At 41.1% G+C, this 20966-nt stretch overlaps 2 protein-coding genes across 9 annotated transcripts; one reads left to right on the forward strand and one right to left on the reverse strand.

Annotated features, from left to right (window-relative positions):
• Window positions 1–594: 594 nt before the first annotated feature.
• On the reverse strand, window positions 595–8689 carry Rmi1 (RecQ mediated genome instability 1). 3 transcript variants are annotated; one of them, XM_021654281.2, is made up of 3 exons: window positions 8514–8689; window positions 3685–3841; window positions 595–2484 (listed from the first exon to the last, which is right to left on the reverse strand). In XM_021654281.2, exon 3 carries the CDS (start codon window positions 2454–2456, stop codon window positions 606–608), a length of 1851 nt encoding a protein of 616 aa, XP_021509956.2. In that variant the 5' UTR covers window positions 2457–2484; window positions 3685–3841; window positions 8514–8689; the 3' UTR covers window positions 595–605. The 3 variants fall into 3 exon arrangements, with proteins under 3 accessions (XP_021509956.2, XP_021509955.2, XP_021509957.2); XM_021654280.2 differs by having other exon boundaries at window positions 3685–3735; window positions 8514–8688; XM_021654282.2 differs by lacking the exon at window positions 8514–8689 and adding an exon at window positions 7884–8020 and having other exon boundaries at window positions 3685–3735.
• Window positions 7872–20067, forward strand: Hnrnpk (heterogeneous nuclear ribonucleoprotein K). 6 transcript variants are annotated; one of them, XM_021654285.2, is made up of 16 exons: window positions 7872–8011; window positions 10886–10970; window positions 11282–11379; window positions 12035–12091; window positions 13493–13536; window positions 14393–14465; window positions 15105–15176; window positions 15679–15792; window positions 16063–16191; window positions 16520–16827; window positions 16931–16985; window positions 17133–17216; window positions 17431–17446; window positions 17525–17607; window positions 17916–18085; window positions 18815–20067. In XM_021654285.2, exons 2-16 carry the CDS (start codon window positions 10913–10915, stop codon window positions 18846–18848), a joined length of 1395 nt encoding a protein of 464 aa, XP_021509960.1. In that variant the 5' UTR covers window positions 7872–8011; window positions 10886–10912; the 3' UTR covers window positions 18849–20067. The 6 variants fall into 6 exon arrangements, with proteins under 6 accessions (XP_021509960.1, XP_021509958.1, XP_021509962.1 ...); XM_021654283.2 differs by lacking the exon at window positions 7872–8011 and adding an exon at window positions 8763–8909; XM_021654286.2 differs by lacking the exon at window positions 7872–8011 and adding an exon at window positions 8764–8909 and having other exon boundaries at window positions 18875–20067.
• Window positions 20068–20966: the final 899 nt, after the last annotated feature.

Raw genomic sequence — 20966 nt, forward strand, 5'->3', positions numbered from 1 at the left:
GATATAGCTCAGTTGGTAGAGTATTTGCCTAGCATGCACAGCCCTGGTTTTAAGCCTGTGCATGAGGTAAAACTGCACAACCCTAATCCTAGCACTTGGGAAGGTAAAGGCAAGGGACCAGAAGCTCAAGGTCACTGAAAACTAAACAAGAGAGCTTGAGGCCAGCCTGGGCATAAAAGACCCAGTTTCCAGGGAGGGAAATATAAAAACAAAAACCAAGGGTATAGAGATGTGGCTTTCTGGTAGAGGCTTGCTAGCATCACAAGGCCCTGGCCCGGAATCACCAAAAAAAAAATACCCTGACACATACATTTTTATTAAACACCTTTACTTTAAAGTATCATTTGTGTGTCCTGTGCTACGTGTGGAGGACTGAAAAACAGATTCTGGAAGGTGGTTCTCTCCTTCAGCCACAAGGGCCCAGGGGATCAAACTCAGGTCACCAAGCTTGTCAGAGTGCCCTTTAACCACTGAGACATCTCACCCATTTTTAAGCTCTGAAGCTTTCTTGTCTTTTACAGAATCTCGAAACTAAGAATATGAAATTTAATATGAAATTTGATTCCAAATTTGTTTTAAAGTATACTCCAACAGTATTTTGGAAATTATTTATTCAAACGCCTCTTTAGGTTCTCAAGGTGTTCCATGCCAACATCTTGCAATTCTACTACCATGGCTTTACCTGAAGGATTAAATGAAATAGTCATTAGGCAACATAAATCTATCAAATCTCGCTGACATTTTTGTAACCCTTCTTGGAACTTTTTATATTTAGGAGGATCCTTTTTTAATCGTTTCATTTCTGATACTGAAAATCCTATCATACTGGTAAGTATTTCATCTATAAAATCTACATCTAGATATGCAGTACCATCAGAAATCTTTGCAGTTACACACCAAACGCCACCAGAACTTGAGAGATTGCCAGTTAAAGTGACAATAAAGGCCTTGACTTTCACAGTGATAACTTCCTTTGGCTTCCTGGCCATTAGAACAGACAAATAGATAAAGGGTGGAGAATATAAGTCCATGCCAATAGATAGAACAGTATTATTCTCAAATGATCTTGAAGAAGCCTGTAAAGGGGAGCCATTTTCACTAGAAATTTGTGAACTCTTTTCTGATAGATAGGTTCCCAGTTTTCTGTTTAACATTTTATTACTTAAGCAATGGTCATCTGAACTATTGATGGTTTGTTTTGTTGTATTATCTACCTTGGAAATCTTACTGTCATTTTTAAAATCATGGGCCAAGAGTCTCTTATGATGGTCTCTAGCAGATGGAGAGCCAAAAACATTGTCTCCATGAATCATTTGTTCAGATAATTTCTTTTCACCACAGTTGCTGTTTCCTTGTTTATGAATCAAAGCTGTGTGGTTCTCAGTATTAGGTTGATGTGAAAATATCTCTACGTTATTTGTGTTTTTCTTCAGAGTTAGTGGCTGCCATGCTTTTGATTCCATCTGTTCTTTCTGGACAGTTTCTTCTAAAAGCAAGGCCTCTTCCAGTGAAAAGTCATCAAATTCTTCATCAGTGAAATGCATACACTGGTTTGGTGGTTTCTCCTTTTGCCTTAAAGAAATATTACACCTTGGCTCAAAACTAGACTGATCTGTGGGAGTAGTATTTGAGGAATTGCCTGTGCTGAAACAGCTTCTTTCCATGGATGCACTATTATATGCTGCAGGTCCTTCACTTTCATCAAGACTTGCCAAGAGTTCTTCATCTGAAGGTCCTAAATCAGCATCTAAATCCCCTGAAACTCTGGGCATACTGTGATCAGAATTATTTGGTATGACTGAAACTGTAGGATCCAGTTCACCAATTAATCTTGCAAGTACTTTTTCTTGAGCATATTCTTCTGAAAGACTATCTACCTCACCTCCTAATACCTTCACATTTTCTGGTTTCAATAAGAGAACACCAAGACGGAATAAAATGCGTCCATGAACCAGAATTTTTGTTCCCGGAGGAAGACCAGTGTGGAGAGTGGGAATAGACTGGTATTCCATTCCCTGAATCTGTGTGACGCCATCAGTGAGCTGCAGCATCAGCATCCTTGACGGCCTGGCTTCCCACGGTTTTAGAGTAATCTGTGTTTCAGCTGAAACTTGATCGTTAGTTGTAGTCTTTCCTCTCAGCTTCTGTATCTGGGAATATGCAGGCTGACTTACGTCAACCAAGGAATTGATCTGTAGAGCATAAAATCCATTCAGTTCTCCCTTTGGAATTTCTAAAATGTCATCAGGTAGGAGAGGATGTTCCAAGTCTCTCAGGTCAGTAAGAAGCCATTGCTCCAACACTTGTTTATTTACTTGTGCTTGACTCAAATTAGCATTCTTACTTTCTTCCTGGACCCAGTTAACACAAGCTTCCAGCCACTCTGGAGGCACTTTAACATGCCATGTTGCCAAAAGCCAGGTTTCAACTCTTAACACAGCACTAGCTGCACTCATTTCTTTTAGGTAAGATCATTCACGCTGACTGAAACAAAAAGAAAAGAGATTCAGTATACTTAAGGTTACATTCATTTCTTTTAAATAAGAGCATATATGTCTACATGAAAACAACTAAAAAGTAGTCTAATATACCTAAAAGCTAAACTCAAATTTTTAAAAATAGAATGTATGCTTCTACCTGAAAACAAAAAAGAGAGTGATTCCATATACTTAAATATAGTACTGTAATTCTCAAAACACAGACATGCCTAATTCACTATATCCTTTACAGTCTTCTCTTTCCAGCACTGAAAAACCCTTGATTTTCTACCTGGCTGATAACTCAAACCTTTAGAAGTACTCAGATGGTATAATGAGAAATAACTCAATGTTTTCTTTCTTTTCTTTTTTTTTTTTTTTGTCTTTTGTTTTTTGAGATACAGTTTCTCTTGTAGTCTTAGCTGGACTGGACTGGCTTTTTAGACCTGTCTGGCCTCAAACTCACAGAGATCCACCTGCCTCTGCCTCTCAAGTGCTGGGATTAAAGGTGTACACCACACCCAGCTCTCTAACAGTATTTTCATCAGTATTACCATCTCTCTTACAGGGCTGCTGAAAGATTGATGTGCATAATAAAGTGTAAATGTCAGACCTTTGAAAGACACTTACATATTACTATATCTTATTATTTTAATAAAGTAATAATCAGATTCTATTAATTTACATTCTATTTAATGTTTACTACTTTCTTTTGACATCTATAATTAATTTTTTTTCTTTTGAGACAGGGTTTCTTTGTGTAGCCCTGGCTGCCCTGAAACACAGTCTGTAGACCAGGTTGGCTTCAAACTCAAGAGATCTACCTGCCTCTGCCTTCTGAGTGCTGGGATTAAAGGTGTGTCCCACCACCAGCCAACTTAACTTTATATTTTAACTCTATTAAAATTTGTATGATTATGGTTGTCAGTGTCATCCTGGGCTGCTATAGAGAACTCTTGTTTGCCTAAATATTATCAACTGTGCTGTGAGATATACTTAAATCTCTTTTTCTCAGTATAATATATGTAATATATAATAGCAAAGTACTAAAGACAAATCAAATACATATTTAAATACATATATAAATGTAAAATGGATATATACATATATTATTATATTATTTAATATAGTATAATATATAATATATATGTCCAGAGACAAAGAGGTAGAAATTACTTAAGGCCAACTTGCCTGTAGGAAAACTTACCACTTAGCAGGACAGCATGAGATCTGATGACAGGCTTTCAAGCTGGAGGTCCTGAGAGGTAAGACAAACAGCGGTAAGGATTCTAAAATGAAGCCACAGAAAGACCCGCTGGCCCATTCCATGAATGCAAGAGCATGATATATGATTCTGGGAATTCCTTTAACAGTCAAGGTAAAATAAAAACAACACAGGATAAAAACGGGAGTTTAGCCAGGTGATGATGGTGCATGCCTTTAATCCTAACACTTGGGAGGCAGAGGCAGGCACATCTCTGTGGCCAGCCTGGTCTACAGAGCTAGTTCCAGGACATCCAGGGCTACACAGAGAAACCCTGTCTTGAAAAACCAAACCCACAGCCTGGAGTTTAGAATAAACAGAAACAAGCTGCTGAGAAAGTTATTACTTCTAAACCTGTTTCCTTATTCATTACTTAACTCACTAAGCTACTATGGAAGTTAAGGGAGAAGGCTAGGTATATTGATGCAGTGGGTGATGGAACAGTTCAGAGGAAACTCTGGTGCCAGCTATTATTAGGATTATTTTTGGAAGGTGTAGACGTATACCATGATACTCATGGAGAAGTTAGACAACTTGGCAGGAGTTGGTTCTCTCTTTCCACCAGGGATCAAAACTATGGCATCAGGCTTGGTAGCAAGAGCCCTTACCTGCTGAGCCACCTTAAGGAAGAAGGCAAGCATAGGAGATAGATAATATAGCCTGGGATTCCTACTTGCTCTTGGTTAGGCTCACCATCTGTCTCGCAAAATTGTATTACCATAGTCATAACAGACAGCAAAAGCTCCGAAGGAATGGTTAGCTAGGACACATGATTTCCCACTCGCTACTGGACAAATAATAGCCCCTGACTCTCAAGAACTCTTCAGTACAAGAAAAACAACTTGGGAAAAGATGTCTTCTAGTGGTTATTTTAAAATTATATTGCAGTTTTTTTCTTAACCTGGCTAATACCCAAATAATTAACCCTCTAAGCTAATCTGGCTACCTCCCAGCCGCAAGTTCCTGAGATACTTGCATTTTATGGCTTTCTCTGCTCCAGCAGTTCTCTCATGATATCTCTGGGACCTCCCCTCATGGCTGAATCCCCATTTCATTTCTCTTTCTCCACTCCTCCCCGGCTGACAGGAAGTCCAGCCCTATTCTCTCCCCTGCTTAGTCATTGGTTCTTAAGCTTCTTTATTGATGAATCAGGGGACAAGTGGGGAGCAGTGTTCACACAACATTGAGACAGGAGATTCTCAGAACAGGGACTGCAACCAGATATGGGGGAACACAGAAATCAGTATTTAAATCCTTATGTAGTGCACAATAGCATTATGCCTACAAATGTCTTTTAAAATTAAGTTTACATGCCGTAACACACATCCTTTACTTTCCAGAACCAATATTAAAAGGAGATTTAAAAATAAAGACAAGAACAAGGTGTATCTCTGAGATTCAAATCTCTAGGACTTGGGTGCAAAAGGGAGACGGGAAGGTAAGAGGAAAAATATAAAAGACCAAAATATTTATCTGCTAGTTTTATATTTTTATATAAGAGAAGGCTTGAATATTATCCAGAAAAAATTTTTTACATCATGTCCATGAAATAGAAGGCTGTGTAATCTTCAAAGATTTTTTTAAAGTGTCTGTGTGTGTGTGTATATGTGTGCGTGTGTATATATGCAAGTGAGTGCAGGTGCCCAAAGAAGTAGGGTATCAGATCCCCTGGAGTTGGGAGTTACAAGTTGCTGTGAGTTAAAGTCCTATCCTCTGGAAGAACAGCATATGCTCTTAACCTTTGAACCATCCTTCCAGACCTTGAAGTTTTTGTTGTTTTGAGGCAGGGCCTCTCTACTATGAAACCTTTCAACTCTATGAAGACCAGGCTGGTCTCAAACTCAGAGACCTGCCTGTGCCTGCCTCCCAAGTTCTGGGATTTAAGGCTTACACCATCACACCCAGCTCTGAAGTTTTTTAAAGGACTTCTTTGTGTTTTTGAGACAAGGTTTCTCTGTGTAACTGCCCTGGCTGGCCTTGGACTCACAGAGATATGCCTGCCTGTGCCACCTGAGTGCTGAGATTAAAGGCATTCGGCATCACACCGCCCTAAAATTTTTTAGGGACTACTTAATGACATGAAAATATGACTTAATGTTCATGTTTTCTTAGCATGTAAAATTAAAAAAGTTAAGCCTCACTTTTTTATGGTTAAGAAAAAAATTTTATTAACCTTTGTACCTAGTAGACTTGGCTGACCACACAAACCTACATTCTAAAGACTACTAAGAATGAAACAGAAGAGAACAAAGTAGATAATTTCTATTACTTGTCACTAAGGTTTGGGCATATTTGACTCAATGGTTAATTTTCAATCAGACTCAAAAGTTTTTAAATAGAAAAGTAGTACCATCCCTGGATACTTCTTGTGGCATCTGATCAATACACGAGATTTTAAATCACTGACAAATATTTATATCCATTTTATGTTTCTATTATTGTCTTCTAAAAAAATGAATTGGGCCAGCAAGATGGTTTAGCAGGTAAAGGTGCCTGCCAGTAAATGTGATGACTATGTGTCCAATCCTATGGTCCCATATGAAAAAAGAGAACCAACTTCATAAGGCTGTTCTCTGAATCCCACTTGCTCATTCAGCACATGTGCGTACACACACACAAACAAAATGTAATAAAAGCCCATTTTAACTTGTAAAGATGTCAAGGTAATTTAAGAATTTTGAGAAGACAAACAAAACAAGGATGAAAAAAATGTTACTTTATGGTTGACATAATAAGTAATAAAGCTGGTCTTGGTGGCACAGGCCTTTAATACAAGCACTCAGGATGCAGAGGCAGATGGATCTCTGAGTTCAAGGCCAACCTGGGTACAGAGTTCCAGAACAGCCAAGCTACACAGAAAAACCCTGTCTTGAAAAACAAGCAAAAAAAACAACAAAAAAGAGAGAAAATTCCATTTAGGAGCCTGCAACCCAGCTCTGTTATGTGACCCTGAATATGGTTTTATCCTCAGTATTTTATAAAACAATTTTTTCTTAACATTACATATGCATATGTGGAGGGAAGAGGGCAATGTGAGAGTGAGAGTCAGTTCTCTCCTTCCTCCACTCTGGATACTCACTTTATAACATCAGTGTGACCATGGCAGCAAGCTCCTTTAACCACTGATCCATTTCACCTGCCCCCCAAGGCCCAGTCCATCTTTAAAGTTTTTGTTTGTTTCTTGAGATAAGAGTTTCACAGATCCACCAGTCTTTGCCTCCCAGGTGCTAGGATTAATGGCATGAACTACAACACCTAGTTTATCCTCTTTAAAAAACAAAGCCCTCATACATAAAACGAAGACAACCACAACTTGTTCCAAGCATTGTAATAAGCATTACCAGCACAAAGCCTGGCATCCAATAGAGAACTCTGGATATGGTACCTATAGTATTTTAAATATTATCCCAGCCAACTACTGTACCGTTCCAATTATATTAAATCCCACAGCTAAGTAATACTGGTTTCAAATTTACACTACGCATCAGACTTTAACATTTAATCATTAACATTATCTCCTGGTGCCACTAAATGAAACAAAGTGGCACAGGCTTTGTTGTGCCACCCAAATTCAGGGCCTCCATTGAGCTACATATCCAATCCTAAGGTTTTAATCAAAACCGAAAACTTCCAACTTTAAGTAGAAAATGAAGACTGGAGAAAAGACAAACTTTCAGTTATTCAAATAGAAAACCTAAAAAGTAAGAGAGAAGAAAGCAAACGGGTTTAGCTGAGGACAATCCCATCGTGGAATCTAGATAAGGCAACTTTCACTAGAGTCTAGTCTAGACAATTCCTGTAGTTTCCTTTGGATTCCCACTCATTACTTACAAGACAAAAAAAAAAAGTTGCTAGGCCATGTGTTGTGTGTGTTGGCAGTGGCGCATTTCTTTAAGCGCTCAGGAGTCAGAGGCAGGCAGTTCTCTTAAGTCTGAGGTCAGCCGGGCTACTCAGAGAAACCTTGTCTTGGGGGAAAAAATGTTGCAACAGAAATAATGATTTAGCTGGGCGTGGTTTGCACGCTTTTAATCTCAGCCTTGGGAGGCGGGGGCAGAGGCAGGCAGATCTTTGGGAGTTACAGAGAGACCGTGCCTCAAAAACCAAGTTGTTGAAAACTGTGAGCCGGGAACGGTGGCACATACCTTTAGTCCAGCATTTGAGAGGCAGGGGCAGGTGGCCTGCGTTATAAATTCCGGCAGCCAGGGCTGCGTAGGCTGTCTCAAAATAAAGCCAGCCTTCCCCCACCCTCACGCCCAGCTTCTGCTGTCAGGTAAGTAAGGGACCGCAAAGACGCCATGTGCCGGCCGATTGAAAGGGTGCTGGTGTACGTGTTTTCAAGTCACTCGGTATAACTACCCGAGTGCCCGGGTGCGGCGGCACAGACGGCCATCCCGACGCTTCCGCAAGTTTGGGGAACGCGGGTGGACCGCTGTGTGTGTGTGTGTCGGGGGGACACATCAACTGCCCAGGGCTCGGTCACGGCGGGGCAGCTCGGCGTGCCTCCCCACGCGCGGGGCCCGCGCCGCCCCTGACGGACCCGAGTTTCTCTCCGAGCTCGGCACACGGCGCCGGGCAGGCTCGTGATCGGCCGACGGGCGCCGCCGCCAGCCCCTGGGCCTTCCCGCCTCCTCCCGCCCTCCCCGCCCGGCGAGCCGTTGGCGCAGCGGGTTTCCCGGGCCCGGCGGAGGGGCGCGCGGACCCCCCGCGGCGCGGGGAGCGAGCGAGACGCGACGGACGGACGGTCAGCTGTGGAACCCCGGCCGAGCACCGACCTGGCCGTGGCGTCGCGTCTCGCCCAAGCGTGGTCCCGGGGCCGCCGCGCGCCGCCCACGCTCCCCCTCCGCTGTCCGTAGGGCTTCTCCTCTTCCTCAACTCCTTCCCGCCCAATCTGGCGCGCCACGAGGGGTGTTCCTCCTCCAATCCCGCAAAACTCCCTCGGGGCTCGAAGATACCCTTCGGCCGCCCGCCCCCCCCTCCCCCGACACACGGGAACACCCGTTTCAAGTCTCGCGAGAGGAGCGCCACTCCTCCCCTCCCCCTCACTACAGAGTGCGCGAACGAGAAAGGAGGAGGGCGCTCCAGGCGACAGCGCTGCAGACGCCATTATCCTCTGTTTCTCCGCTGCACGGACGTCGCCGTTGTGCTCGCCTCCCGCTCGATTGCGGCCTGTAGGTATCAGGGCGACGGGGGAGGGAGGAGGGCTTCGTGTGGCGGCTCCGGGGAGCGGCGTGGCATCCCGGGATGGCGGCTTGGGCCGTACCCGAGCCCGGGTTCTCGCAGGCCCGCCGCGGCCTTACAGCCCAAAGGGAGTCGCCGGCGGAAGGCGGGGTTCTCGGCGCCGTAATTGACGCGGCCCCGGGCCAATCGCTTCGCCCTCGCACCACCGCCGAAGCCTGGGCAGCCAATGGGGCGCGACGCTGAGGCGGGAGGGGGCTGGCCCTCGCTCTCTGTCTAGCAGTGACCGACCGTCGGAGGCGGCGCGGCCGGGAGGCAACGGCGGACTCGCGCGGTGAGCGGGACCGGGCGAGCCGCGCGTTGTGGGAGGGGGGCCGGAGCCCAGGCTCGGCCGTGGGAGGCCGCCCGGGCCGGCCGCAGCCCTCCGGGGAGCGTTGCCGGGCCCCCTCCCCCACCGCCGCCATTTCCCCGAGCGTGCCCCTCTGCAGTTGGCGTGGTGGCGGCGGTGGAGGCTTCGGGCGCTCGTGAGGGGAGGCCGGCGGGGTCGGGGCGCGGGCGCCCGGCGTAGGAGGAGCGCAGGGCCGGTCGGTGGGGTCGCGAGTGCGGGGGTCGCGGCGCCCCCGCCGCCCTCTTTGTGTGTGTCCCCGTCCCCCGCGGCCCCCCGGCGTGGGCCTTCCGAGCGGGGCCGATGGCACGGCCGCTGCTCCCGCGGCGGCTTTGTCTCGGGCGGTGGGGGAGGTGCGGGGGACGGGAGCTCGCGGGCCCGCGTGTTGGGTGGGGGAGGGGGTCCCGCGCGACTCCGCCTAGTCGCACGTAGTCGCCATTACGCGGGCCGCCATTTCCTGTCGGAGCCGGGTGAGGAGCGGCGCCGCCGGGCGACCGTGGCTGGGCGCTGGAGGGCCGGGCCGGGGGCCGCAGGACGGCGGCGCGTGCGTTCCGCGCGGCGGGCCTGTTGGCGCCAGCGGGTTTGGGGGACGGCGCTACAGGACCTGGGCTGGACTTTGGTTTGCTGTCGCTGCTGGAGAGTAACCGAGTGGCGGGTCTCGAGCCGTCCGCGGAGCGACACCACCAGCCAGCGCTTTGGAATGGGAGGAAGGCGGAGATGGGATGCCTTGGCTTAGAGCTCTTGTGCTAGCTGCTCGTTTGGTAGATCCACAAGTTGACCCGACCAGTTCTCGCTTTGTTTGCAAGTCTTGCAGAGTTGAATTAGAAGTGAAATTGCTAGGAGATAGCCTTTTTAGCATCATTTAAAAGCAGAATGGTGGTGTTCTTGATTACCCAGCTTTTTTGGGTAATGGTGGTAGCTGAGTCTGGTCCCTTAGTCAGAATCTTAGATCTCTCTGGAGGTTGAATGCAGCTTGTGTTTTCCGTTATATTTGTAATAAACTTGGCAGATTTCATTGTCAGTCACAAACACTCCCCCCAAGAAAAACCACCCAATTACTACTAGTCTTACTATAACACTAGTTTTGTGATAAGATGTGGTCTTTTTCAAGAATTAGTCTTTTGAACAAAATTATAGGTGGGCTGGCTTCTCCGTTGTAATGAAATGAAGCAAGTTGCTGAGGATGGGATTACTGATTTTCCTTGGGGAAAAACAGGCTTCTCTGAATGTTGGTGGAGGTGGTTAGGCTGTTTTGTTTCATTGAGACAGCCACTGCAGTCTAAAAGCAACTCAATGTACCTGGCTCTCCAGTTCAGTTTTTTTAAAGTTTAAAAAAAAAAGTGTGCTTTTAGGAATATCCTTTTTAGTTTCCTCAAGCGATACCTTCGATGATATTAAATAAAAGAAAAGCAAAACTGGTTCATGTTGGTTTTCATAGACTACTGTAGTAGTGCTAGGGTGTCAGTTCTGCCATGTAAGGGGTATGTGTGTGAATGTGCTGGAAGCAGAAACCTTTTTTAACGACTTTGAGCAAAATAGTGTTTCCAGTAAGCCAAATGTACTAGCGTATTTATTTTTCAACAGATTGGTGCATCCATTTAACTCAAGAAAATGGAGACCGAACAGCCAGAAGAAACCTTCCCCAACACCGAAACCAATGGTGAATTTGGTGAGAAGCTGTTTTAATTATAACTAGCATATATTCTGTTAGGCTAATTTTATTATCACAAAATGTTTGATACTTTGTGTTTACCTCTTATATCATTTTAGTTTCATAGTAGTGAGTTCATATGTTACTTGGTTTTTATAAAAAGAAGTTATCCTTTTTTGCACAGGCAACCAGTGCAAATCATTTTGAACTTTTTATTAAAATATGATTGTTGATGTTACAAAAAGAAAAGACAGGCAGGGACTTTAACATGTAAATTACCCTTTCTTGGAGGTTTTTCTAATTTAAAATAATAAACTGTTGATTTGTAGGTAAACGCCCTGCAGAAGATATGGAAGAGGAACAAGCCTTTAAAAGATCTAGAAATACTGATGAGATGGTTGAATTGCGCATTTTGCTTCAGAGCAAGGTATAAACATTTTTTCCTTTAAAATTTGGAGGTTTATAGTTAAATAAAAATTAACATTTCACTTCAAGCCCTGGTTTGACTCTGGGAAGCTTACAGAGGTTTGCACGTAGAATAAGAGTTGTAAGAGGTTTATTTGTTTGAGACAGGGTCTTATAGGAGGTTCTGGTCTTAACTCCTGATCGTCTGTTTTCTGCCTTTGAGTCCTGGGATTATAGGTGTGCACTGTCACATTTAGTTCATGTGGTTCTTTATAAACTGGGGTAGTGCTAGAATTTTTGACAAAAGAAAGCCCTGTTAGGTCCACCAAAGATCAGTTAGAAAAGTACTCTAGGCATTGGTTATATTCCCTTTGCCCTGGAAACTAGTTACTAGTTTAAGTTTACCTGACTACTTTGTTCAAGTCATAATATAAAAGTATTTGCTGCTTAGAGTCTGCTTGGTTTTCACAAGAGGGCACAGTAATCTATACTTTTTAGGAATTTTGTGTTCATGTCTGGTATTCTAAATCAAAGAGACGTAAAACCATCTTGAGTCCCATCATTCTCAAGTAGATTTCCAGTGCTGTTTTAACAGTAATGATTTGTTAATGTTAAAAATTATAGCTAGAAATGTTAATTTTGGAAGCACAAAGTAGTTTTTTTTGTTTTTATTCCAGAATGCTGGAGCAGTGATTGGGAAAGGAGGCAAGAATATTAAGGCTCTTCGCACAGACGTAAGTATTAAACTACTAAACCAGCAAGTTCATTGTATGTTTCTAGAATTTTAAAGGTTCACATTCTTAGAAATCACTGCATGTAGCTGCAAAACCATTTGTAATAATTAATGGTTATATAGATGATTCCTGCTTTTTTTTTAAAGCCCTGCTTAAGGTGGAACATACACAATTAAATCTTTTAATATTCTAATAAGACCCTTCAAAATAATTCACTTCATAAAAAGATAAAACATTTTAATTAGAAATAGAGACAGTGTAAAAACCCTTAATTGCACCATTCCTCTTGTGTGTATGTGTGAGAGGGAATTGGGCGTTTCTGAAATAAGCCTTTGAAGATGGCTGATTAAAAACTAACTTTTACTTCCTTCAAAAAAAATTCATCTGTTCCACAGCTTGCAACATGAGCTAATGTTGACTGATTTTTTTTAAAAAAACATGGATAATGAATAGATTAATCTTGGCAATTGGAACTATTTGCCTAGAATTTGAGTCTTCGTAATTTATAGTGGGTTGACTCTTGTGATTAGACACATTAAATGTTGGCAGCACCAGAAGTGTATTTCTAGAACTTGACTACACCAAAATTTAAGGTTCCCCCCCCTCATAATTTATATATTTCTTAATGTTTATCTTGGTAAAATTGAGGCAAATAACTGTGTTGAGTACCTAACAGTATTTCATTTCTCTCGGTAACAGATCTTTGTGTTTCTCTTGATTACTATAAACTTTAAATTTAATTTTTACAAACCTGCTTATGAGATAGGAATGTGTTTTACACTTCAAGAAACCAAATCAGTCTTAATAGTTTGGGGTTTGGTGTGGGAATTTTTGTTTTGTCTTTGAACCTCTTTCCTCTTAATCCAGATGTTCTGTATAATTATCTGGGTTATTTCCCCATTTTCCTCAAGAATTTCAGTAAACTTTTGAGTCATGACAGGTTTTGTGTCTACCCTCACGAGCCAGCCTGCTACTGAAACATTAAAAAACAAAACAAACAAACAAAAAAAACCTAGAACCATCATTTAAGGTCCTTAAATGTTAAGCCACGGTCAGGTATAGAGAAGTCCATTATTGTGTTAGTCTTCAGAACAACTTAAGCTTGTTTCATTAATTGAGAGTATGAGTATAGTTTGTATTAAATTAAAATTTATTGCTTTTCCCCCTTTTCCCTCTCCTTGTTTTTTTGGCCATATATCTCCGTTGCCCATGTACTGGATCGACTTACCCCTGCGTTGCCCACCATGACGTTGGCCCATCCGCCCCTGAACGCCCATGTGAAAACCCTGGTTGGCTATGCCCAAAAATGTGCTCGTTGCCAAACGGGTACAATACTTGACAACTTCTGATTGAATGCCCATGCCCAATGCCAACATCCACGAACGCCAATGACCAATGCAGTACAATGCCAGTGTTTCAGTCCCAGACAGCAGTGGCCCCGAGCGGTATGTCCCAACAGTTTATGCCTCACTGCCTGATTAGAAAGAGAGAAATGTATTTTATTACCTGCCTTTTATATAATTAAATAGTATCCCCTTTAGACGGTGTATTGTTTTTCAAGTTTCTGTCTTATTTTCCCCATTAAGTCCTTTTGTCACTGAACTTTTACCGTGAGTTGCCCACCCAAACGATCCACTAATTTTATTTCAATGGAAGGAGCACAGCTTCAAGTGTTGCATATTTGCTGCATTGTAAATCAGACTGTTACCCAAAATAGTCTCTCGCTCTGTCTTTGTGGCCCACCTTGCTTCCCAACATTGTCTGTTCATAATTTTTTCTGATGAAATGCTAACTGGTTCACTTTCCTTCACTTCTCATTTGTATTGTCTTTGTTTTGTCTTGCATTTGTATTTGTTTTCTTGCAGAGCCCATTAAGTAGTCTAATTTCTAACTGGTATCCATAACCTTACTCCAGATACAATGTTCACCACTTGCATATTCCCCCACTTTACCCAAGAGAAGGTGTGCCAGTATTACCAATGTAACAGCGAGGGTGTCCTTAACTTGGTGGCGGGGAACATGAGAATTCAACTCTGCTTCAGTTCTGGTCAATTATTGCCACTTAATCTGAGCCCTTCCAGCAGCCCATTCTCTCTGTCTCTCAAAGTCTCCTAATAATGTTATGTCTGTATTGGGCATAAAATAAAATAAATGCATGTGAAAAATTCATAAATAGGCTACCTTAAATGGGGACTATTAAGGAATTGTGATGTTACTTCTCTAAAAGTTTGTATGACTACTGATGACAAAACTCATTTTCTTTTCCACCTTTTTGTATTGTGTGGTTTTGATATTTGGCAGCATACTGAGTATCAGTGCTGATATTGAAACGATTGGAGAAATTCTGAAGAAAATCATCCCTACCTTGGAGGAGGTAGGTTTCTTTTCCTTTTTAAGAAAAAAACATTTGGCAAGATGAGGGACAGTGTTTAAAGTTTTATTGGGGTAACTGGGAGGAGAAAAATACAATGATTTTTGTGGCAGTAAAATCTGCATAATGTATAGCATTTTGTATTTGTCTTTAAATTTTAGGCTGGCCATTCTTTGAGTAGTAGATAGGAGCTATTTGATCATGCATTATCATGATTTATCAGGTATTTTAAAGGCCTTAGTTTTAGAGTTTGATTTCTTAAACTAACAATGTTGAGGATGTTATAAAGGTTAATTGAGATATAATTAGGGAACATTAAAGTTGTTTTTTTTTTTTTAAATAGGGTGAGAAAAGAGTTTGTTTACTTTGTCTTGAGGAAGTTACAGCTACAGGAGCTTATAGTGCTTCTACAGATGAGGAAGCAGTTGGGACTATGAGTGCTGCTGTTGTATTCTGTAATTATTTACATTGAGTCTACTGGGCATTTGGAGAAAGGATTTTATATTGAATTTTACTGTTATATAAGTTATTCTGGATTAATAAACATTTTAAAAATATGTTGTAGTAGCTTTACCAATATATGCGACAATAGCCTGATCACGCTAGACACTTAACCTATTATTCTTATTTTTCTACTTTCAGGGCCTGCAGTTGCCATCACCCACTGCAACCAGCCAGCTCCCGCTCGAATCTGATGCTGTGGAATGCTTAAATGTATGTCATAGTGCCATTGAACCCCACTGAAGTATGGAGCCTGGCCCATAGGATTGATTTTATTTTTTTAACATAGTGTGCTTTTCCCATCTCTATAGAAAAAGGCTTAAAAATATCATATATGAATGGTCTTACAACTCACTGTTGACCCTGCTCCATGCTGCAGTGGGAATTAACTACATTTGCAAAGTGCTTTGCGGTCATTTTTATTATGGTGTTATTTGAATGTTAATAATTTTGTGGTAACAGCGACATGCTAAATGGCTGCAGTGTGGGTATGGTGTTGCAGGACCTGAAAATAAAATAGTTTTTTAAGGTGGTGCAGATTGTCCTTTTTGGGCCTGGCTATTGAGGATAATAAGCACATAACTGGTAAAGTTATTGAGATAAAAATTCAGGTTGCTTACTGCAACAGTGCATTATGTTGTGCTTAAATGTAAGCTGATAGTGTGTTGGGAAGATACTTGTAAGAGAGTAAAATTGTTTATTTCCCTCTCTACAGTACCAGCATTATAAAGGAAGTGACTTTGACTGCGAGTTGAGACTGTTGATTCATCAAAGTCTGGCAGGAGGAATTATTGGTGTTAAAGGTGCTAAAATCAAAGAACTTCGAGAAGTAAGGCATTGTTTTGTTCCTTGCTGGATTTAACTTTTTTTCATACAGAGTTGATTGGGCTATTTCCTCAGGGAGATCCCTCATCACTATTTAGTTGAGAAACAGTTAAAACTTAAGTTCTGTTAAAACTAGACCATTTCTAAGCCCTGTGTCATTGATCACATTCTCTATTGGGAATAGTTGGGTTCACATACGATCGTGGGAAGCCTGGATGCTATGTGTTGTGTTAACTTCCTCTGGTGAGTTATCTCCATTTTATAATTGTTACAGAACACTCAGACAACAATCAAGCTTTTCCAGGAGTGCTGCCCTCATTCTACTGACAGAGTTGTTCTTATTGGAGGAAAACCTGACAGAGTTGTAGAATGCATCAAGATTATCCTTGACCTTATATCTGAGGTATCTTTTGGGGTAGTTTTGCTTGCGTTAATTTCTTCAAGCTACCAGAAACGAGGCAATATTCATACCATTAATTTTGACATCTCCCTGCAAGTTTTATAATTACCTCTCTTAATATAGAGTCTTTTTGGTCCTTTACACAAAGGTCCCTATAGTGCTTGCTACATTTCCTGGGGTCTTCCCCTTGCCCCCATTCAGTATTTTAAAAATACTTTAGAACATTGCCTTTTTCTGGCCTTACCTATGACCTTTTGAGATAAATTGTTGATGGATTGATAAGAACAAGGCTCTTTTTCTTCAGACTTAAACGTTCTGTTTCTATTTTTAGTCTCCCATCAAAGGACGTGCACAACCATATGATCCCAACTTTTATGATGAAACCTATGATTATGGTGGTTTTACAATGATGTTTGATGACCGCCGAGGACGGCCTGTGGGATTCCCTATGCGGGGAAGAGGTGGTTTTGACAGAATGCCTCCTGGTCGGGGTGGGCGTCCCATGCCTCCTTCTAGAAGAGATTATGATGATATGAGCCCTCGTCGAGGACCTCCTCCACCTCCTCCTGGTCGAGGTGGCCGGGGTGGCAGCAGAGCTCGGAATCTTCCTCTTCCTCCACCACCACCACCCAGAGGGGGGTAAGTCGTTTGCAAGTGTAAACATTAAGAGATGCTGCACTTAGCAGTAGATGGGTTGGTTTTGATATGACTGTATAAACATGACCACACATTGTGCTTTCAGAGACCTAATGGCTTATGACAGAAGAGGAAGGCCTGGAGACCGCTATGATGGCATGGTAAGAATTGGGATTTATAAGGGGCATATGTATGTTTTTAAGAGAACTTAAAACCAAACGTTTCTGTAAGATTGTAACTAAAAACTTTTTAAATATAGTTATTTACATAACCGTCTAAATAATTGGGTATTTCTGTATGTGATGCAGGTTGGGTTCAGTGCTGATGAAACTTGGGACTCTGCAATTGACACATGGAGCCCATCAGAATGGCAAATGGCTTATGAACCACAGGTTGAGTATCAGTGGTGTTAATGTACATATCAGTAATTTACCTTGCTTGTCCACAATAATTGGTGTGCACCACCACCACCCACGCCATAATTTTTAGTTTCAATGTGTTTACTAGATAAACTAAGCAAGTATGGGTGGTTATGGGAGGAGTTTGACTTTTCTAAGCTCTGGGATTTTTTTATATTTAAGTAATTCTGTTTTCCTTTGTTTTTAGGGTGGTTCTGGATATGGTAAGTTATTTCTTTGTGAAATCAAACATTATTTCATACTTGTTTTTACATGAACTTGCTGCTCATTATTTAAATCAGATTATTCCTATGCAGGGGGTCGTGGCTCATACGGTGATCTTGGTGGACCCATTATTACTACACAAGTAACTATTCCCAAAGATGTAAGTATTTTTAATTCAGGGAATTCATTTACCTTTTAGTAGTTGCTGCTTCGTAATTCAAAGATTCCCAATTTAGGATTGAGAATTTTTTAAGGGACTTGGGAGAGTTTTAAACCTCACATCAAATGCTAATTTGGTGACATTGATTAAAAATAAGGGTTTGGGGTTCTTAAAATACACTTATAACCCAAAAATTACTTCAGGAACTTAAGGCTGTTGTTCTAAGTAAATTATTATGTTCTTTGTCTTTGATAACAGACTTTTTTTTCCTTATTGTCACGAATTCTTATGTTTAAAAATATTTGCAGTTGGCTGGATCTATAATTGGCAAAGGTGGTCAGCGTATTAAGCAAATTCGTCATGAGTCAGGAGCATCGATCAAAATTGATGAGCCTTTAGAAGGATCCGAAGATCGGATCATTACCATTACAGGAACACAGGACCAGATACAGAACGCACAGTATTTGCTGCAGAACAGGTCAGTTGAAGCTTAGCTTTGTGCTTGCATACATGTACATACTAAAATCTTTAAAAAAGCTTTTCTTCCCAATTGATTTTTCTTTTAGAAACCATGGTGTTTCCGTCTCTTGGGGATCTAACTTCTAAACATCCTAATTAATAGCTATGCTTTAATTTTCTTCTGTTTTCTTACTAAAAATGAAGACATTCAGTACTAATCTTGCTGGAAGAAGCCTTAACCAAGCAAACTTCTCATTTCTCTGGTGAAAAGTGCTGCCAAAACCACCACTCAGTTGTAATAAATTACACAGAGCCTGTAGAAAATGTAGACGAGACATTGGATGTTGGCCTAGTTCTGTGTGGAAGACTAGTGATTTTGTTGTTTTTAGATAACTAAGATGACAACAAATCACAGTCTGCCATATGGCACAGGCCACCTCTACAGGACAGATAATGATGGTGCTGTGACACGCAGCATTTCACACCTTCCTCGCATTCCTTTGTCTTTTCTACCAAGTATTAACAGCTTCCAGTCTCATTTTCTTAACTCTGCACTACTATTGTCTGATTAACATTTTCTTGAGTTTTACATTGCTTTAATTTATAGTTGCTAGTGCTCTTTAAAATTCTTCTAATTATAATGGACATGTTTATCATTTTAATTTAGCATTGAAATTGTCTTAATGTTGATTAAGATGTTTCAAACAAAAATTCTAATTCGTACTTTTTTTTTTCTTTTCTTTTATAGTGTGAAGCAGTATGCAGATGTTGAAGGATTCTAATGCAAGATATTTTTTCTTTTTTATAGTGTGAAGCAGTATTCTGGAAAGTTTTTCTAAGACTAGTGAAGAACTGAAGGAGTCCTGCATCTTTTTTTTTTATCTGCTTCTGTTTAAAAAGCCAACATTCCTCTGCTTCATAGGTGTTCTGCATTTGAGGTGTAGTGAAATCTTTGCTGTTCACCAGATGTAATGTTTTAGTTCCTTACAAACAGGGTTGGGGGGAGGGCATGCAAAAACTAACATTGAAATTTTGAAACAGCAGCAGAGTGAGTGAATTTTATTTTTTGTTCATTGTTGGTGGTTTTAAAAAAAATTCCCCCCCGTGTAATTATTGTGAACACCTTGCTTTGTGGTCACTGTAACATTGGGGGGTGGGGTGGGACAGGGAGGAAAGTAATAGTCCACATGTCCCTGGCATTTGTTCAGAGCAGTGTGCAGAATGTATGCTCTTTTGTAAGAAACGTTTTATGATTTTTAAAATAAATTTAGTGAATCTATTTTTGGTGGTCTTTTTTTTTTTTTTTTTTTTTTTAAGAATTTTCAAATGGTGGTTGAATTTTCCAGCCCACCCCTAAACTAAACACTAAGTTTAATTTTCAGCAGCTCCTCTGTTAGGATATAAGTGCACCTCTTAGATATAGACAAAAAATACATTGGCAAATTCGTTTGGCTGATTTCTTAATGGTTGGAAAGACTTGGCTTGATAAATTTCCATCACATATTCATGCTTATAATAAGCTTGGGATTTTGTTTGTTTTTGCAAATGTTTGCCACTAGTTTTCAACAGTTTCTGTTAGTGTGGAGAACTACGGTGGGGAGCAGTACTACAAGAGTTAAGCATCTTAAGTATATGCCAGAAGCCTGATGGGCAATGAGCTTTATTAACCAGAATAACTCTTGGTTATGGAAGTGGCTGAAGCTGAGTAAATCCTGGTTATTTTTGTTAGATAATTTCTCACCTATAGACTTAAAGCTGTCAACTTGCTAGCGTCTTGTTAGTTGAACTTTGTAAAAATATATATATACTTGTTTTTCCATTGTATGCACAATGAAAGAAAAAAAGATGTACCATTTCTCTGTTGTGTGTTGAATTATGTAGGAAATGTTTGTGAACGATTCAAAAAAAATGGAAAAAGTTCCTGTGGATGTTCTGTGTAGCAACTTGGCATCTGTATTGATAGTTCAAAATCCACATCTAAATAAAACTTCCATGATGTTAGTTTTCATGTGTGCCCAATTTGAAAAGGGGTGATTGATACATGTAAAATTTGTTGAAGTGTTCCTCTTGTAAGGAAATACAGTAATCTTAAATTACATGGGTTTTTTTTGTGTGTGTGAAATGTTTTTCCAGCACTTTGAGACAAAGTCTGGTTAAGGGTAGTACGTAGAAAGTTCAGGTAGTTCTTCATAGAACCTTCTGATACTGATAAGACCTGAGGACTGAGTCATTTTGAGTGAACCAAGCTTCAAGTATGTAATTTAATTTCTATATTGGAGACAGTATAGAATAAATGCAGTGAGCAATTAACTGGTTCATATATTCTCAGAATTACTCGCCTTCAACTCGTAAGTGGGAGTTAGAAGATATGCTTTAAGTTTTGTGTAAGAATGTAAAATAGGCAGGTTTTGTCTTAACACATAAGTCATGCCAAAGGTTTTTTAGAGGGAATGGTGACATGCTTTAAATTTGTGGAAGAGCATACATAGTTTTGTTAGGGAATCATTAAATGGGTCGATCCTCAAAACCACAACCTGAAAATTTTCCAGGATAAGGTTTGACTGTATTGCATCCTAAGCAAGGCCTGGCTGTGGCATTTTAAGTGAATTGGGTTTAAGTTTGGGGTGACACAAAACCTCCGAAGAGGAAAATCAGTCAGAAATTGTTAGACCTGGACAAAAGCATCCTTCAAGACTGCATTTTTATACTTTTGTGAAGTCACTGAAAGAACACAGTAAGGTGCTTTCTTTCAAGGTTGCTTTTATCTTAATTTATCAACATACAGTAACACCTGAATGTTCTGTAGAGTAAAATTCACTTGAGTAAAATTTTAGAAAGGATGAGGGGGGTTGTTCTTAACTAATCTAGGAAGTCCACAGAGTTAAAGAGAGTGGCTGAAT

This window comes from Meriones unguiculatus, chromosome 3 (assembly GCF_030254825.1).
Source record: "Meriones unguiculatus strain TT.TT164.6M chromosome 3, Bangor_MerUng_6.1, whole genome shotgun sequence".
Lineage (NCBI taxonomy): Eukaryota > Metazoa > Chordata > Mammalia > Rodentia > Muridae > Meriones > Meriones unguiculatus.